This window comes from Hyperoodon ampullatus (genome assembly GCF_949752795.1).
Source record: "Hyperoodon ampullatus genome assembly, chromosome: 2".
In the NCBI taxonomy this organism is placed as follows: Eukaryota; Metazoa; Chordata; class Mammalia; order Artiodactyla; family Ziphiidae; genus Hyperoodon; species Hyperoodon ampullatus.
In genome coordinates this window covers 150,507,740-150,527,681 of record NC_136915.1, presented here as the reverse complement: position 1 = coordinate 150,527,681, position 19,942 = coordinate 150,507,740, and the positions used below count along the sequence as shown (strand labels likewise).

The following is a 19,942-nucleotide window of genomic DNA, read 5'->3' as shown; positions in this document are numbered from 1 at the left end:
AGTTAAAAGGTGAAAAACTTTAATTAAACCTTACTCTTTATTTCAGTTCATGCTATATCTTTCCTTTGATGATGTATGTCCACCTTGGTTTAACCCATTTTATAGGTATTTAGGTATTTACTCTTTATAGGTATGTAGGTATTTACTCTTTGGGCTTGGCACATTTTAAAAGCTGCTTTAACTGATACTGAATATTTTGACTCTGACTTTCCTGTGGTCTCTTGCCAAGACATGTTGCAACATGTTGCAGAGGTTTTCCTTGGTGCTCTTGGAGTCTTTAAATCTATTACTTAATCTTGGTAATTCCCCCAGCCCTGCATCTGTCTCCTAGGGGGTGCTCTTGAGCACTGTCCAAGAGAGGAGGAGATACCAGAGAACTGGGGAGATAATGCTTGCAAATTTCACTTTCAGCTAAAACAGTTTACTCATTATCATCAGTGTAGAGGTTGGAGCATGCCTGAACCTGTTTCTCTTGCAGGCTTCACTTGAGGGAAGAATAGATGGTTCTTACTCTTAGTGAAGCGCTTCAGTTTTTTGCAGGATCTGAACTAGAAAGTGATCAGAAGGGTAACAAGAACCGCAGCATGGGTATATTGCACTTGTGTAGGGTGCTGTGATATATGTGTTTCTTTTACTTCTGCTGGTTGCTTTTTTTTTTTAATAAATCCTAAAGAGAATTTTCTACTTTAGAAGAGATTTTACAATTTTTTTCCTTTTAGATTTATCAGCAGACTTCACTTCACCACTGCCAAAATGACAACATTTTCCACCTCTGCCCATTGTTCAACATCTGACAGTGCTTGCAGGATCTCTCCAGAACAAACCAATCAGGTAACTTATTTTTAGGCATTCCTATTTTTCTTTTAAGTTTTTAAAAATTAAATCGGGTCATGTAACTGACTTCACTGACGGTAGGATTTCATTCAGAACAGAAAAGATTCCTTTTTAAAATGTCATATTAGGGAAACTAGTAAACAGTATCAGTGCTCATAAATTTGAATTGATCATTGATTAAATAAATATTTGGAGGTTACAGATTGCTCAAAATGGCACATTTTAAACACCTATCCTGTTTTAGGGTATGGATGGCTAGTGGAGGATTTGGGGCCAAGTTATATATTTGTCTTCCTTCTCACTTCATTGTATATAGTTTGTTTTCTTTAAAAATCAGTTTTAAATTGTAAATATAGTAAGTGTATTCTTATAAAAAATTTAATCTTTATCATGTATTTATAAAGTATTTATCTGTAGAGACTCCTTTGACCATCTCCTCCCTTCTTCTGCCTAAGTCCCTTCCCCCTGAGATAACACTATTATCAATTAGGTGTGTCTTGTTCCAGATCTTTTCCTCTAACATAAAATACATAATTTTGTTTTGTGGTTTCATAAACATTGCACCATATATATATTATGTACCTTAATTTATGATAAAGGTGGAATTTGATTTGATGGGGGAAAATGTGGCTTATGTAATAAATGGTTTTGACTTAATTGGCCATCCCTGAAAGGAAGCAAATGAAGACCTCAAACCTTGTACAAAAACAAATTCCAGAGGGATAAAGATTTAAATGTAAAAAGTGAAATGATAAAAAATATTAGAAGAAAATTTAGGAAGTATTTTGAAACTTTAAAATAAGAGAGACTTTAAATAAGACAAAACCAAGGAGGGACTTCCCTGCTGGTACAGTGGCTAAGGCTCCATGCTCCCAATGCAGGGGGCCCAGGTTTGATCCCTGGTCAGGGAACTAGATCCCATATGCATGCCGCAACTAAGAGTTCTCATGCCACAACTAAGTAGCCCGCCTGCCACAACCAGCACAACCAAATAAATAAATATTAAAAAAAAAAAAAAAAGACAAAACCAAGGAGGCTGTAAGAGGATGAGAGAGACAAATTTGATCATATAAAATGAAAAAAATTAAATTTTGTGACTAAAGACAGACTCTATAATCAGAGTCAAGAGATGGCAAACAAAGTCACTATTCCTTGTATGTATATACCACATCTTGTTTATCCATTCGTCTGTCAGTGGTATTTAGGTTGTTTCCATCTTTTGGCTATTATGAATAATGCTGCTATGAACAGTGGTGTACAAGTATTTGTTTGAGTCCCTGGTTTCGGTTCTTTTGGATATATACCTAGGAGTGGAACTGCTGGGTCATATGGTAATTCTATGCTTAACTCTTTGAGCAACTGCCAAACCGTTTTTCACAGTAGCTGCACCATTTTACATTCCCCCTAGCAGTGCACAAGGGTTCCAGTTTCTTTACATCCTTGCCAATACTGGTTATTTTTTTTCTTTCCTTTTTTCCTGTTATTATAGCCATCCTAGTGGGTGTGAATGTGTTGTCTTTTGAAAACATGATTTTTCAGGAAGTTAACAAGTAATAGACTGATCTTCTGTAGTTATTAGATGCTAAGTATGAACCAGGGTTTGTTAAAAAAAAAGTTTAAGGAGATTTGTTTTTCCCCTGGGGTTCAGAAACCAGTCTAATTGAAATGTAAATAGCAAATTTATTTTATGTTTATATCAGGTACGACCAAAACTGCCACTTCTGAAGATTTTGCAGGCAGCAGGTGCACAGGGTGAAATGTTCACTGTTAAAGAGGTAAGCCATCAAAGAAAATTCTCAGCTTAAAGAAAAGCTGAGAAGTATAATAGAAGCTTATGAATGTATAGTTCTGAAATCAGGCCTAAGAAAGGAAGTTCTATTCCTGTGGTACTGGAGAGGCAACTTTTGTTCTATTTTAAAGACCATCGAGGGACTTCCCTGGCGGTCCAGCAGTTAGGACTCTGTGCTTCCACTTCAGGGGGCACGGGTTCGATTCCTGGTTGGGGAACTAAGATCCAGCAAGCCGCATGGTGTGGCCAAAAAAAAAAGGAAAAAAAAAAGACACTGTCTGTGATTTACAAGATATGCTGTGAGGCAGGAATTAAACGCAGTAGTTTTTCATTATAAATCTGTCAAATACTCTTTTGAGCACTGTGAGTTATTTTAAACATGCATTTAAATAACTTATTTAGTTTCTAAAGTTTTCTTTTAACACAGAAACAAATTGAATTCTTTAAGTGGAAAAGACTCAGTATTAAAATGTTAATCTCTTTGAACTGCTTGGATTTAGTAGGGTGAAGATCGAACCCTTCTTAAACAGAGGAAACAAAATTCTCAAGCTTCTTTTTGACTTTTCATAAAAGCTGTTAGCAATGCTATCTATGCTCCTGAGTCATTCTACCTCTCAAGGAAACAAACCTGGAGGCATTTCAGATTTTCTAGAATACTCATATTTCTTTTATCATTTTAAATTAAGTTTGTCATTTTGCACTTTGTATCTAAAATTCTGGTAAGACTTTTCTCCAAACTGTTATTAAAGTGTGGATTTTTATATCAATAAAGTTGTTATAATGCATTATGCTATCTCCTTCAGTAGCATGGCAGAGTTTGCCTGAATTAAGACAGAGTTAATTACATATGTTTTATGGGGGGAAATGTTGGACGGAGTCAGTTTACACAGTAAGCTCTTTATTATGAATCTTGACACTACTTGGTGCATAAAGAGGAATTTCCTAGTTTTTTATTTTTAAATATTGGTTATCAGTATGTGCATTGAGGCAGTATGGTATAATGAAAATAGTAGTAAATAGAAATTCAGAGGTAGTGTTTTTGAAGATCTTATTTTGTATACTTGTAGTGAATTTATTTTTTTCTGGAAGTTGGACAGACATAAATATAAAACTTCCAGGACATCCCCGGTGGTCCAGTGGTTAAGACTCCACGCTCTCAATGCAGGGGGCACAAGTTCGATCCCGGTTGAGGAACTAAGATCCCGCGTGCCGCATGGCATGGCCAAAAACAAACAAACAAACAAACCTTCCTCCTTTTTCTTATAGTAGATGTTCTTTCTCATCTTATTTTTCTCTAGATATTTGATTAGATATGAGAGCTTCATTAATATTGGGACATGTTGCCTGGGATAGATGGGAGCCTAAGAGCATCATTGCTTCAATATAATGGAAACAGTATTGGGAAAATTTTTGTGCAAATATCTAATAATTCTTGGGAAGTCAGGGCCTAAAGATAAAGATAGCTGCTTTGGTCCGTTTGTGATCTGTGATAAAATTACTACTATCATTAAGTGAACTTAACTATTAAGCAATTTAAAAAAATCTATCACATTAGGAAAATTGGATAACATAAAAATTTTGAATCAAGAACTTGTGTGTGTTCCCTTCCATTTTGTGAACTCTGTGAAAAAGGTCAGGTAGACTAAATTTTTATTTGATAAACACTTAAATTCTGTTTTATGCACTTACAGTGCTGATGGCTTATTACCATTGTACTTCATTTGCCAAAAAGACTTAAGTGAACATACATCAAAGCCTATAGTAGTTATGTGCCCCTGGACTTGGAAAATATTTTTATGATCCAGGCAAATTTAAAGTTTATTACTTCTAGTAATAGAACAGACCCCTTTACTTGGACTGGTGAGAACATTAAGGGGATACTAAGTAAATTCATCACTTTTTCTCATTATCAGACTGGTACATTTTTATTCTAAAAAGTAAGGGTCTGATAGTGTCCAGAATGATAATAAGTAGATGAATCGAGTAATTGCGGGCAACTGTCCTTTTGTAGGACCCCTTACACAAGCACTGACAGTCATGTTCATTATATGTTACCTCTTTAGCAAACTAACTTACCTTATCTCCTCATTTAATTTGTGTTTTGGGCAGCAGCTGGACAGATCTCTTCATAGTATGTTATTCCCATGTAGGTCATGCACTACCTAGGCCAGTATATAATGGTGAAGCAGCTTTATGATCAGCAGGAGCAGCATATGGTATATTGTGGTGGAGATCTTTTGGGAGAGCTACTAGGTCGTCAGAGCTTCTCTGTGAAAGATCCAAGGTAAAAAGAGTGAGGGTTTGTTTATCTTTTCGGGGTGCTTATACCTAACCACTTAATCTCCATAGGTTATTAATGGTTATTTAATCTTTTAGTCCACGAAATATTTGTTGGGCCTACATATATCAGGTGATTGTGAGGCACTGAGAACATAGTAGTGAGCAGCACAGTGTCTAATTTTATGGAGCTTAAAGAGTAGAGTGAGACAGTAGACACTCTTCCCCATCTTAATCGAATTAGCACATCAATACATGGTAAAATTATATTATGATAAGTGTTACATAAAAGAGGTACATGAGGCTGTGTTGGAGGATGGGATTTAGGATCTTAGGGGTGGAAGAAAGGTTCCTTGAGGAAGTGATATTTAAGTTGAGAGCTGAAGGATAATTAGTCAGTTAGAGGGAGCTGGTTGAAGGAGAGCTTTCTGGCAGATTGAACATCATGTGTAAAGGCCTAGGTAGGAGGGAGATTGATGTGGCAGGATTAGGATTTTGTGAAACAGTTGTTATAGAGAGAGGAAGAGTGAGCTGATGAGAGAAATGTAGAATTGCTGGGCAGTTTGAGGTTAACGATGGGCTTCATAAGAATCATATTAGAGCTATTCTGACCTGTTGCATGGCATTCTCCAGCTGCACAGGGTGTATGGTTATTAACTTACATAGTCAATTGACTAATTAGTCAAAAGCTAATTAGTAGAGAAGTCATTGTTCTCATTCTCTCTATAGTTTTGTGATGACTGTTTCTTCTAAGACTCCCACCTCCATTCCCCAATAAAATGTAAAACTTAATTCTTAGAAGGAAGTCGTCTTGAAGGAAATCTCCCCACTTGGGTTACTGTTAGCTTATGAAATAAAACGTAAATTAGTTTTTTTAAATGGGGGCAGAGTAACACAAGGGCTTGGGTATTAACATGTTGATACTTAAATAATTTAATAAAATCTATTCTGGGGAAAAATTCTGCCTCTTCATATGTTATAGAGAGTGTTGGGAGATGCCATGTTAATGGAAAACCATGGGATTAATTTTTAATTTTATCTCTTTGACAGCCCTCTCTATGATATGCTAAGAAAGAATCTTGTCACTTTAGCTACTGCTACTACAGGTATGTCTCATTATATTTCTTCAGTCTTTATCACAATTTTGAGTTCAAGGGGGCAAATCATGGGAAAACAAGGAGGATCAAGATGGAAATTGAATGCTGTCTTGGCATGACTGGGAGGGATACCTGTCACACAGAATGTTACTACTGTGCTATTTGACTTTTCATTGTGAAAATTTTCAAATACAGTGAAAATAGAGATTAGTATAATTAATGCCCACCTCTTAGATGTAGTAATTGTTAATGTTTTGCCATATTTGCTTCATCTACATAGGCTTTTAAAAAATCTCTAACAGATAAGGACTTTTTCCTTCAAACACAACTACAGTGCCATTATTACACCCAACAAAATTAATAATAATAAACAAAATAAACAGTAACTCCATAATACTATCCAATAGCCAGTTCATGCATGGTTAACCCATTATTTCAGAAATGTCTTTTCACATTTGGCTTATTCAAATCAGGATCCAGACAAAGTCCACACTTTGCATTTGGCTGATATGTCTGTTAAGTATTTTTAATCTATAAAACTTAACCCTCCTTTTGTTATGTCATTTATTTGTTGAAGAAATAGATCATTTGTCTTGTAGAATTTCCCACATTCTAGTTTGCAGATTGTATCCTTGTGATGTTGTTTAACATGTTTCTCTATCTCTTCTGTTTTTGGTAAACAAATAGTGCTTGGATAGATTCAAGGTTAAATGTTTTGTTGAGAAAGTTTCATAGGTGGTGCTTTATACATCTGTTGCATCACATCAGAGCCCTGTAAGGTCTACCTGTCCCTCTTTCAGTGATGTTAAGATTCTGTGGGCTTATGTGGTGTCACCCTGATCCATCTTATAAAGATTCCCCCAGGAACTTTTCACCTAAAGGTTTTAGCTTTCTGTTATTTGAATGCCAATTTGTCTAACCTTTTGCTTGATTGTATATCTTTTAAATACTACCCTTTGAGTTTAGTTTATTAGTTATGTGCAGGAAACTGGCTGCTTTGGGGTCTGAAGTATGGTGTGTTAGAGATAAGCGAATAAACTGGATACAACTAAAATGTAACCCTCTCACTCATTTCCAAATAGTGAAACTTTCTTCTTTCTCCATTCCTACATGAAGCCATTTTGTGAGTTTCAAATTAGATTTTAGGTAACGTTGTCCTTTGAAGAAAGCCCAAGTTTGTAATCCCTTTAGATAGGTTATTTTTCAATAGTTTACTGAAACAAATATTTTGAAAAAAATCCATTCCTAATAAAGACTTACTCTTTAAAGTGAGAGCAAAGAGACTTTGCTCTCATATTGAAATGTGAGTTTGAACTTACAGTGAATTTTGAAGCCTCTTGGTTTCACTGAGCCATTTGCCTGCCCACTTCACCCAGCTGTAAATTTCTGTTTGAGAGGGAAGGCCTTGCAAATGATACAGCGTTTTTTTGAAATTCAGTCACTTGTGAAATAGTATGGTTTTCCAGGGATAGTCACTACAGGCTTGAAATACACAGATAATTTTATATTTGCTTATCTATTCTTTCACTAAAATTTGCTTTCTGATTGATGTGTTCTCTGAATATCTAGAGTGGGTATAATTTTCACTTTTTCTCTCTCTCATTTTCTTTCTTGCACTTCCTCAGCAGAATTTAACATGCCATATATTAAAGTGAACATTTCTGTAGCAAACATTTCAATTTATCCTCATAACAACCCTGTGAGGAAGGTCTGGAGGTGAAGAAACTGAGGGCTTTTTTTTTTTTTTTAATAGAATGAGTAACTTGTCCAAGATGAGATGCCACTGATAAGGGATAGAGCAGATATTTGTGACTGTCCAGTCCTTGCTCTTTCCTTTGTGCCACACATTGATGTCTCTTTAACCCTTGCTTGTAACAGAATTTGCCTCAATTAATTTTTTTTAACACATTTAAAAAATCTGAACATTAAATCTTTGAAACATTTTCTTTGTTCTTTATCACTTTGAAATAATTTCACTTACAAAAATGCTATGAAGGTATTAAAAAGAGTTGCATATACTCTTTACCCAGATTCCCCAAATGGTAACATCTTACATAACCTTAGTGCAGTGATCAAAACCAGGAAATTGTCCCAAAGTAATTTTGAGTGGTTGTCTGTTCTGGACTTGAACTTAAATTAGTGCTTATGGTTGGCCATCTGCTGATCTTCATAAATTGGGTTGCATGTGTTTTATTTGAAAGGACAAATGAGAAAAGCACCTTCCATATCAACTGTCTTATACCTTTGCAAATGAGATAAACCTTTTATTTTGACGATTGAAGAAATGAAGGTGGTTCTTTATAAATCGTTTCTCCAAATTTCCACATGTATTTTAATAAAATGAAATATATATGACAAATTTTGTATCTATTTTAAAATTTCCTCGTACATGATAGTTTTCTCCGATAATTTCTTTTTGCTTCAAATAGTTTTAACCTAAGGTAGTACATAGAACTAGAAATGATAGTAATCAAATTACTTTATTAAAGAAATGCTTCACTGCATTGTATAGTAATTGATCTTGAAAGATTGCTGTGGTCAGAAAATGCTGGCTCTTGAAAGAAACTCTCAGTATCTCTATTTTATCTATAAAAATGCTTGTAGAAATAATGCTCTTTATAATTACAGTTTTGAAAGTGTTTGCTTTGTGCCAAACAGCTCAATTGTCAGACCAGTTGTAGGATCTGTATTCTTTCTCTGGCAGTCTTTATTGGATGAGGATGGCATTTTCCATAAGTGTCTTATTTCTGGACCTGATAGTAGCTGATGAACCCAATCCATGATAGACTTACTTGGGTGCATATAGTTACAAATAGCCTCATATAATGAGTGATCCAGGTTATTAAATTTTCTGCATCTTTTTTTTCCTGTAGCTAAGTTTTCATCTTCTTTTCTGCTTGAAAAATTTTCAAGGGCTTGAAATACATTTTTCTCTATCTAAGAAATTCTTTCAGGTTATTCTTTCCTTTGCTTCTTTTTATTGGCCTTGAGAAAAACTTTATCTACTTCTTCTTCCTTCTTAGGAAATGTTTATAGAAACTGGGAAAAATAAGACTGGTTGATTAAAAAAACTAATCTATATTCAGGTGATGGGAACTTAAACTGTGAAATCATCATTGACACTTAGAATGCATGAGGATGCTATTGTGTCATAAAGCAAGTGGGAAAAATTCCAGATTTCTAGATTTCATAATACTGTATAGCTTTAACACTTGAAAATAAAAACTAAATTAAAAAGCCAGATTTTTTTTCTTATTGTTAACAAGTTAGGCAAATTTGGAAATACACCTATAGGAATAGATGATAAAATACTCTCCATTATTCCATGCTTGGAATCACTTTCTGTATTGAATTTGAAAGCGTGCTATGGAAGAACATTTTTTAGTCATTTTTGATTTTTCTTCAGATTATATTTTGGTAATATATTTTGAATATAGCCTCTCTTGATCTATGCCATTTTTATTAGTTTTCATTTTTCCTTTCCTTTTGGATGAAAGCCTTGGCCGGTCAGAATCATTTTTAGGGACCAAACCTGGCTCCAGGGTTGTTTGCTGAGGTCCTTTTGGTGTGGAAAGAATGGTTATTACCAGGGAAGGTTTTCCTTTTGTTTTACTTGCTATCCAGATGCTGCTCAGACTCTCGCTCTCGCACAGGATCACAGTATGGATATTCCAAGTCAAGACCAACTGAAGGTAAAATCACCACACGGTGACTTCTTTTGTTGTACAGAGTGGCCCCTTCTCTGTACCTATGATCTTGGACTCCCAAGACCTTTCCCTGAATGCGGTAAGAATTTAACAAGAAAGGTTCTTGGGAGTTCACAGACTAGGGACAGAGTGAACCTTCTCTGTTCTGCCCATAACAGAGTTCCAGTCTCTGAATCTTTCCTTGGGATGTAGCACTTCTGATCTTCAGTTCTTCCAGTTGCATTTTCTTAGGGTTTGTATGTGCCTGTGTGTGTGATGGTGTAGGTATGTAGGTGTCTGAGTAAATTGCTTTATTAAATTTTAACAGGCTTGTTGCAGTTAAGTTCAGGTCAGGCCATTTCTTAAAGCTTCCCCAAACCTGGGAAAACTTTATGATCATCTTGGTATATGTTTTTTTTCTGAATTATGCCTAATTTTGTGTAGGCTAGAGGCTTTATATTGATAGCCTGTTTTTAACAGTAGATTTTGGCCTTTTGTGCAGATTTTTTTCCCCACAGTGGGTTGAGGAGAGGTTGCCTTTATTTGATGACTGTTGTGAACTCCAGAGTTTTCCTTTCTTGTGCGTAACCCATTGTGTCGCACACTAACTGGTGAGCCAGAATGGAACTGCTACATCCCCTGGTCACAGTCATTTCTACTGCACTGAGAGACACCTTTCCCTTCTTTTCAGCAAAGTGTAGAGGAAGGTTCCAATTCCAGGAAAAGAACTGAAGAAGGCAATATTCCCGCACTGCCTACCTCACAGCATAAATGCAGAAATTCTAGAGAAGGTAAGTTTTGGATTAAGTCTATGTAGACCTTTCTTTTTTCTCTCTGTTTCTCTCTCTCTTTCTTTTTTTTTTGGTGGTGACTTTTATTTTTTATTAATGTTTATTTATTTATTTATTGGCTGCATTGGGTCTTAGTTGCAGCATGCGGGATCTTTCATTGCGGCGTGTGGGCTCTTTGTTGCGGTGCGCAGGCTTCTCTCTAGTTGTGGTGCACAGGCTTATTAGCTGTGGCACGTGAGCTCTCTAGTTGTGGTGCACGAACTCCAGAGTGCACAGGTTCAGTAGTTGTGGCGTGCAGGCTCCAGAGCTCGTGGGCTCTGTAGTTGTGGCACGTGGGCTCAGTAGTTGCGGCGCACGGGCTTAGTTGCCCTGCGGCATTTGGGATCTTAGTTCCCCCACCAGGGGTCGAACCGGCATCCCCTGCATTGCAAGGCAGATTCTTAACCACTGGACCACCAGGGAAGTCCCAGTGGTGACTTTTAGAAATGGCATCTATCCATATTAAGCACTAGCAGTAATTAAGACTGTTATAGAGAACTCAAAAAATAGTAATGCTGTCTCTTTGTATGTGAAGTAGTGGGGGCATATGTCATACTTATTTTTCATTCTTTTCTGAAAACCTTTTTTTTTTTTTTTTACCCTAGTCACCATTGTTAACTTTGAAGAAGGTGGTAGTTCTTTTTTAGCAACATGTGATGACTGGATGGAGCAAGACCCTTCCTTTAGCTAGCATGCTAACAGAAGATAGCCACACATTTATCAGTTTGCCACCTGGTAACTCAGCTGCCTTGGCCTTTTAAATCTTGGCATCCCTATTATACATTTGATCTGGTTAGAATTTTTATTTTTATTTGTCTGTTTGAGGCAAAGGCCAATTTTCGTAGATTTTTTGAAGTTTGCAAAGATGGTAAAATATACTTAATATCTCACAGCCAAGAATGAGACATAAGAAGCCTAGTACCTCCTTTGCCCTTGGATGGTCGTCATTAGATCTTTGCCATTCATATTAGATATAGTATGGTCAGGTTAAGTGAGTTGGTCAACATTTTGGAAGTTTTCCCCAAACCCTACTTTATAAAGCATTTCCTAAAAATATTCCTGCAAAGATAATGTAAAATCATAAATTCCTCAAAGGTATTTTATGGCACGATGGTTTCTAGTATAGATACCTGACTCACACTTGCAAAATTGGCAGGTTAGACCTCTAGTAACATCCCAGAAAATTATGCTGCTGAAATTATTTTAAATGATTAAATTAAAATTTAATCTGTTTATCATGCTAGATTGTCTTCAAATTGCATTTGAATATAAACTGAATTTTGGACTATCTAGTTATGTTGGAGCTTATTCCAGTCTGCATGGTATTAAATGTGTAATTTTGTTTCTTTAAATACAGGTCCTGGCTTATTTTCTACTCAAAAGGCTGTTTAGAATATAAGAACAGCCAATTCAAGAGACTCTATGAAGTTTGTGATGAAAATTTTGAGAAGAAATAGCTTAGTATTTTCAGGGAGGTGTACATGTAGAAAGGACAGGATATTTATATGTGGAAAGAATGGCCTCTTTTCATTCCCTTCCGAAGAAATTATAGAGCTTGAATAGTTGAAGATAACTTTAATATGGCACCCTCTCAGGAATTAGGTTTCGCATAATTTCAGCAATGAGTAAGAAAAAGATAGTTGAAGTTTCCCTGAGCACAGGTGTGCCTTTTAATAGGCAAGAACAATATAATTTTTAAGTAGAGAGGGTAACCTTTTGTTTTGGCAGGGATCCATTTATTGCAGACATTTTTTCAACCGTATGTGTCTTAGCACATTTAAACGCCTTTGGTTGCCATTGGCATGCCTAGGGCATTGGGAAGAGGTAGAGGAGAGTAAGAAAGTAGGAAAAGAGTAAAAGCACAACGAAAAAGATTGGACATGGGAAAGAAGGAAAAGAATTTCATGTGGTAGCAACAAACTTATGTTTGTAACTCCCTTGAATATCGTCTAGATGTATAACACGAGATCTTTTATTGAGAACATGTGGGCCCTTAATATGTTTTGGATTTGCAGTATTTCTAAATTTTAAATATCTTAACTCCAAAAGAGCCTATTGATCCAGAAAGGACATACGTATATATTTATTTGGACAGCCTAGAGTTCAGTGCTTCATAGTGGTTGTTACCTATGAAAACATATGAATTGTTGAGAAATGTCCGAAAATATGTGGTACCAGTGAGACTGCCTTGGCAACCTTGTGATTGCCCATTATGGTCTGTACCGCCTTGTTTCTATCTCAAGGGTTGGGCCACTATGCCATCATCACTTGCAGTCCACTGAACCAAGCCATTGTCAGGTATCATGTACTAGAGCAAGTCATTCTTTAGTTATTACAGTGGTAGGGATGTTTAAATTGCCAATAAATGACCATTTAGAAATCCTTTTATTAATAGAACAATGTCATTGTTTGGATGCTTTCAGAGTTTATATTCCTTGATGAATGATCTCTAGTGTCATTATTTGCTAATGAAGCCTAAAACGGGGGGAAGGAGATTTGGGCTCTGCCACTGAGAGAGGTACTTGACTTCTGATTCTTTCTTACTGGGAAGAGGAATTTCTTTTTACCTGTCTTACACAAGAGATTGTAAGTATTATAAAGAGAGTCTTGATTCTTAAGTGTTGTGTACATAGTTACCATCCTTTTCATTTGACTTTTGTAGATGAAGACTTGGTAGCAAATTTAACCCAAGATGAGACATCAAGACTGGACCTCGGGTTTGAGGAGTGGGATGTAGCTGGCTTGCCTTGGTGGTTTTTAGGAAACTTGAGAAATAACTATACACCTAGAAGTAATGGCTCAACTGACTTACAGACAAATCAGGTGAATTTCACATCTGAAGAGGAACTTTTTTTTCCTTTTGAAAGAGTAACATTCTTGGTTACTCTTGAACCATTCTTGGTTACATCCTCTAAGAATTCCCATTCAGTGCTATGACTTTTAAGTACCATCTCTATGCACGTGTTGCCCAAATCTGTATCTTCAGTGCTGACCTCTCTCCTCAGTGCCCAGCTTCCATATCCAGCTGCCTACTCAACACTTAGATGATTTGACATTAACATGTTCAAAACAGAACTCTTGATTTTTTTTTTTAAACCAACACTCCTATTCAGCGTTTCCTTTTTCATAAGTCTGCCTTCCACCCAGTTATTCCAGCCAAGTATCAAGGGATATCATTGATTTCTTTCTCTCTCATATACCACATTCAGGCTATCAACTCTTTTTCTAAAACATACCTGAAATCTAACTGTCCACTTTTTATTACTTTCACTGTCACAGCCTAATTCAAGCTATCACCATTCTGCTCTTTTATATTCTCCATTTTACTTCTCACTTTGTAAAACTATTATTTTATTTTGTTTATGTGTCTGTTGTCTGTTTGACCCCATTGAAATACAGGTCCAGAGCTTTTGTATTATTGACCACTCTATTCTGTTGCCTAGATAGAAGCAATAGGCAGTATCTGACGCATAATAGGCAATTAGTGAGTATTTGTTCAGTAAGTGAATGGACGTATAATAATGGCAAAATAATAAGTTGTCTCTTATGAATATTGTAGAAAACACACGTCATAAAATGTCCGTTGATGAATGTAGAAAGAAAGTTATATTTAAAGTTGTTTAAGAATTAAGAAAGAAGTGTTATATACTAACTTTACCTCAAAATAAAAAAAAAAAAGTTCAGAAAGAAGACAGGGGGTTTGAGTTACCATCAGTATTTCTCATATTTCTTTGGTAATCATCACTGACTATTACAGGAAAGAATATGTCACAATTAATAGAAGTTTTCTAGGTCCTCAGAACGGAGTGTAGGGGATAGATGCTATTTAGTTGAGCAACTACGAGTTTTTAGCTTTTAAGCACTTTAGTGCTGTTTCTCTGGTGTTAATGGCTGATTTACTGTTAAAATAGAAGATTCCTTGCCAGGTGCTCTTATATCCACCCATTGGTTTATACGTAGTAGCTGCCAAGTAGATATTTGTTGAATGAATACATATCTGTAGAAGAAAGGCTAGGCCTTCTTTGGAGATGTGTGGGGACATTGAGTTTTGGCTTCATTTACTTGGGTTCAACATCTCTAATAAACCTCTGACTACAAAAACTCATGTTTGTTTTCTTTATATTAGGATATAGGTACTGCCATTGTTTCAGACACCACAGATGACCTGTGGTTTTTGAATGAGTCAGTATCAGAGCAGTTTGGTGTTGGAATAAAAGTTGAAGCTACTGATCCTGAACAAACAAGTGAAGAAGTAGGGAAGGTGAGAGACAAAAAGGTATGTTGTGGAAAAATTTCACATTGATTGGATTTACACGCATATAGTATAATCTTTTCGGATCTGGTGACCTGACCCTGTGCTGCTTTGTAGAACAAATGACTCATGTAATCCCCCCCTTTTTATTTTTTAATACTTCTCCTATATCCAGTTTCAAGATTTACATTAAGTTAACCAAGCCTGTCCTAAAAATAAGATAGGCCTTCATGGGTAAAGCTCCTAGTTTGTTAGAAGCAATAAGGTACCCTTTTCCTGCTTGTCTAATCTCTCATTGTGGAGTTTTTTCTTCTGGAGACCTTGCTTTGCTAACAAGGCAAAGTTCTCAATGGCCACAACATCCTGGAGGGCAAAAAAAAATCTTTATTTCTTAGACTTCTCAATAGTTTCCATACCTGCTTTATAACTAAATGGAACTAGAAAGATGAGCTCTTCCTACATATTTTAGAGTTTAAATAGGAGGAAGGAAGAGAGTTAGAATTCATAGTACACATGGTGTAAGCACACCAAGATAAAGAGTCATAGAGGCACATGCTCAAGTCTCAAAAAGTATTGGGCAGCAGGTCCAGTGCTGACTCGGATGAGATTCACAGTAAATATCCATTGAATAAATACTGCAAAAACCAGACCTAAATTGGGTCATTCTTTTAATTTAAAGGTTTTTCATAGTAATTTGGGTCCCTGAAGGATATCCTGATATGTTTGTGGGAGGCAGGTAGATGCTTGGTTTTGTTGAGCTAGTTATTTTTTGGTAGCATTAGGAGGGAGTACAAGTGATTAGAATGAAGACAGAGGTGACATTGGAAACTTCTATAGAGAGAGAAGGGACTTAAAATACTTGAACTTTTGTGAGAAAGTTGCTATACAGTGGTTCATAATTGTATCATAATTGGTTTCATTCCATTCATTGGATCACAAAACTGGGATTTTTTAGAATTTAAAATTTTTTAATTTAAAAGACACTTCCCATATTTCTTGACTTTTTTTCCTGGTCCATGGGCATGTTTTTATAGGACAGTCAAGAGTATCACATAACTAGTTTTACTTTTGAATATGAAAAGTAAAAGGTACTTTGTTTTCATTCTTCACATCTAATTTTCTCGTTTTATAAGGTGCTTTTTACTTCCATTTTCTCATGTAATCCTGTTTTATTCTTGTGAATGCCTACATAGATTCTCAAGATAAAAATTTTCCCCATTCAATAATTTATACTCTGATATTGTTTATTTAAATGCATAAATTTGGGAACCCTCTCTCTTCTGAATGCCAAAGATATTTGGTAACCCCTCTGGGTGCTTTAATCTACTGAAATGTCAACTAGGTATGTACAGAATCATGTCTCATATATAAGCTGTCTCCTTTTTAAGTGCTAGTGTTGGGAGAAGAATGTGAGTTTTAAACTGAAGCTCTTCTGTCTTTTTTGCTCTCAGGTAATGACCTCATCTAAAATAGGTAAACCTTGCTAATGAGATGTCTTTGCTTTCTCAGGTGATTGAAGTGGGAAAAAATGATGACTTTGAGGACTCTAAGTCCATAAGTGATGATACTGATATAGAAGTTACCTCTGAGGTATGAGTTTCTAGTAAAAGAGCTGTTTTACACCACCCACGTCTTCAGATGTTAATGTTCCAGCAGTTCACTTGTGTTGAAGACTGCCATATCCCCCATTTCTATCTACCTTTCCTAGGTGTTAAGAGGTATTGGTTTCTTTACATCTTGTTAGATTTTTATTGGAATTTGAGAAGAGAAGGGGATGAGTTGATCTAATCCTCTCCCTGCCTTGAAAAGGGTTGACTTAAATGCCTCTCTGTGTGCCTTTCTCCCTGCTTTCAAAACTCTTTGGACATTATGCAGTGGATACACAGTTATTCAAAATAGTCCTGTACTGCTTTTCCCACTAAACACCTTTCTATAATCCCAAAGATAGGCCTATAAGCTATCTAAAATTCTTGGTCAAGTATAATACTTTCAGTGCTTTCTTAAATAGAAACAAATGGAAAATGGCTTAATTTCCACACAGGTTTCTATTAATGGAGGGCTGATAAATGAATATTGAGTATTAAGCTGTTAGATAGCAGGTGTGGATTTGTCACCAATTGGCAACTCAGGTTTAGATTCAAATGTATACCTTGCTTTTCTCTTTTCATGCTAGTTCCCCATTTCCCTTTTAGTACTTCCCTCAGCTAACTCACTGTGGGAAGAAGTGTGGTGGGGGGAAGGATAAGGAGGGGATTTTACATTTTGCTGTTTAAGGATATAAAAATTTTAGGTTGTCTCTAGTGTTGATCCTTCCCCCTAGCTCACACCCCACCACTGCTAACCATTATGGTAATTCATTGCAAATTATTTGTGCATAGCTAAGTAATAAGGTGGGATATATTGGTCCATTAAGTGTTCTTGACCATAATACAAGTAGCAGAGATAAGTGTTTCCATCTTAATCAGACTTTTGAGGCTACTTGGGCCCAGAAAACCTATTAAGCAAATAGACAATATTTCATCAATTCAGAGATGCCATGGAATTTAATAAGCTCTATTATTTTATGTACTACTAAAAAAGAAAAGTGATGCCAATTAGACTGTGACACACCATCAATTATGAATTCCAAATCTTTGAAGTTCGTTTGGGTATTTGTATAGCATTTCAGATGAGATCTGAGGATCTTAAACTGGCAAGAATGTTCTGAGGCTCTCTGGAGAACATCCCAGTTTAACAAATGGTTGTGTCCCTGTCCCTCAGTATAGGCAGTTGAGTTATGACTTCTAAACTTGAAGTGCTTGGCCTTCGTTCTGAAAGTAATCAAGTCAGCATGTGTCAAGTCATTGATCCTGTCAAAGCCAGGCAATTATCCACATTAAATACTCTTGACTTGTTCCAGGTAGCTACCTTTGAATTAAGAAAGGCATTTGAAATTCATTGAGCTCTGGTATCTCCTAATTTGAACATGGAGAAGTAGGAAAAAAATTACTTGGCATTCAAGGCCAAGAACATTCATTTTTCAGAGAATGTGATTTAGGCATACAATTAGCTACCTATGATCCTGAGAGCAGTGAGAGAGCATGAGTAAATGTAGTAGTCTTCAAATTTCATTTTAATTTTAGCTTCCTTTTTGACAAATTTTATAACATTTCTTAATTAGTAGGAAAGAATGACAGAGTATTATCTTTTCTTCATTCTTTAGCCTCTTGCTCAATAAAAGAGTAAGTTATACAAAGAAAAACGACCTAAAAAGAAGGCAGTGGGGAAAAGCAAACAATGTAATTTCTACCCAGACTAAATAGAAAGCTAAAATGATTTAACTTTTTTAAAAAGATTAGCTACATCAAATTTTGGCTTGAAATGGCAATTATGTCACTATCATTGTAAAACTTCTCAAGACTTATTTACACGTAGCCATAGACTTTGTTCAAGTTCTAAGCTAGACCACTGGTGTGGAATGTCTGGATTCTTACTAGCTTAGTGTGAGATGATGAGAATTTGGCCTACTTTCCCTTTTTCTCAGCATCATGTTCTCCACTGAGTGAGTATTAATTGGCTGCACTTGTCTTTGTAGGATGAGTGGCAGTGTACTGAGTGCAAGAAATTTAACTCTCCAAGCAAGAGGTACTGTTTTCGTTGCTGGGCCTTAAGGAAGGATTGGTATTCAGATTGTTCTAAGTTAACCCATTCTCTCTCCACGTCTGATATCACTGCCATACCTGAGAAGCAAGAAAATGAAGGAATTGATGTTCCTGACTGCAGAAGAACCATATCAGCTCCAGTTGTTAGACCTAAAGATATATTTGTAAAGGAAGAAAACTCCAAACTTTTTGGTCCCTGCAACTCAGTGGAATTCTTGGATTTGGCTCACAGTTCTGAAAGCCAAGAGACCATATCAAGCATGGGAGAACAATCAGATAACCTTTATGAGCAGAGAACAGGTACAGAAAACATGGAGGATTGCCAGAATCTCTTGAAGCCATGTAGTCTATGTGAGAAAAGACCACGAGACGGGAACATAATTCATGGGAGGACAGGCCATCTTGTCACTTGTTTTCATTGTGCCAGAAGATTAAAGAAGGCTGGGGCTTCATGTCCTATTTGCAAGAAGGAGATTCAGTTGGTTATTAAGGTTTTTATAGCATAGCTGAATCAGTGAATCGCAGACAAATATTAACAGGGCCTGGTCATGTATCAAAATGTCAGTATTGAGCATCTCTACTCAGTGTGACCCATTTCATACTTTCATTTATTCATGGAAACATTTGTACTCTAGGACATATTTTTGCTTCTAAACTTATATGGAATTTGATAATAAGTTCCTTCGAACTAGATTATCAATTTGGAGACACCATTAACATTAAAAGAGAAGTTAATCACTTCATTCTGTCTTCAAAGATGAGGATCTGGCACTTCCCTGGTGGTCCAGTGGTTAAGACTCCGCGCTCCCAATGCAGGGGGCCTGGTTTGATCCCTGGTGGGAGAACTAGATCCTGCATGCCACAGCGAAGATTCCCACCCGGTGCATCCAAATATATAAGTAAATATTTAAAAAAAGAAAAAAAGGTATCAAAAAAAGAAAGTTATTTAAAAAAAAAAAAGATGAGGATCTGGGAGGGAGCAACTACCAGTACAAATAGAAATACATTCATTCTTTCATTTATCAAATTACTTGAAGACTAATCATTTCTTTAGTTAATTTTATTCCTTACTCTTCTTTTCTGTTAGGGAATGTTCTTAGGCCTCAAAATCCAAGATGGCTATTAGAAAAATATTAAAGCTAACAATGAAAAAACATAAGTAATTTATGTATAAAGCAGATCACTTTATGTTGCATTGTTCACAGGAACCAATATTTTTGTAAAGTGCCTAGAACAGTGGTAGCAAACATTTTTGCTAATGTACCTCAAAAAGAATTTTGAAAAAGTATATATGACTTTTTGCATACTTTAAAAATTGAGGTATAATTAGCAAAGTGTTCCCTTCTAATAGGACATTTCTGTCACCTCAGAATGTTCTCTTGTGCCACTTTCCAGGCAGTTGCTCCACTATTTCATGGCTCTCACCTTCGATTAGTTTTCCTTTTGCACATGTTTAATTTGACTTCTAAATTTTTAAAATAAATTTAAGTACTTACAGAGGATGTATCATCCAGTATATTGTAGATGTCCTTTAAA

General features: G+C 36.0%; 1 protein-coding gene across 8 annotated transcripts; it reads left to right on the top strand.

Moving 5' to 3' along the window:
• Positions 1–750: 750 nt before the first annotated feature.
• Positions 751–19,668, top strand: MDM4 (MDM4 regulator of p53; the record flags this gene model as incomplete). Of its 8 annotated transcripts, none has more annotated exons than XM_079696387.1 (10): positions 751–831; positions 2,535–2,609; positions 4,774–4,907; positions 5,951–6,006; positions 9,622–9,689; positions 10,354–10,474; positions 13,176–13,336; positions 14,640–14,789; positions 16,275–16,355; positions 18,340–19,668. In XM_079696387.1, the coding sequence occupies 10 exons, from the start codon at positions 754–756 to the stop codon at positions 18,910–18,912; spliced, it is 1,497 nt and encodes a 498-aa protein (XP_079552513.1). The 8 variants fall into 8 exon arrangements, with proteins under 8 accessions (XP_079552513.1, XP_079552509.1, XP_079552508.1 ...); XM_079696383.1 differs by having other exon boundaries at positions 754–831; positions 10,375–10,474; positions 13,206–13,336; XM_079696382.1 differs by having other exon boundaries at positions 754–831; positions 10,375–10,474.
• Between the last annotated feature and the right edge of the window lie 274 nt (positions 19,669–19,942).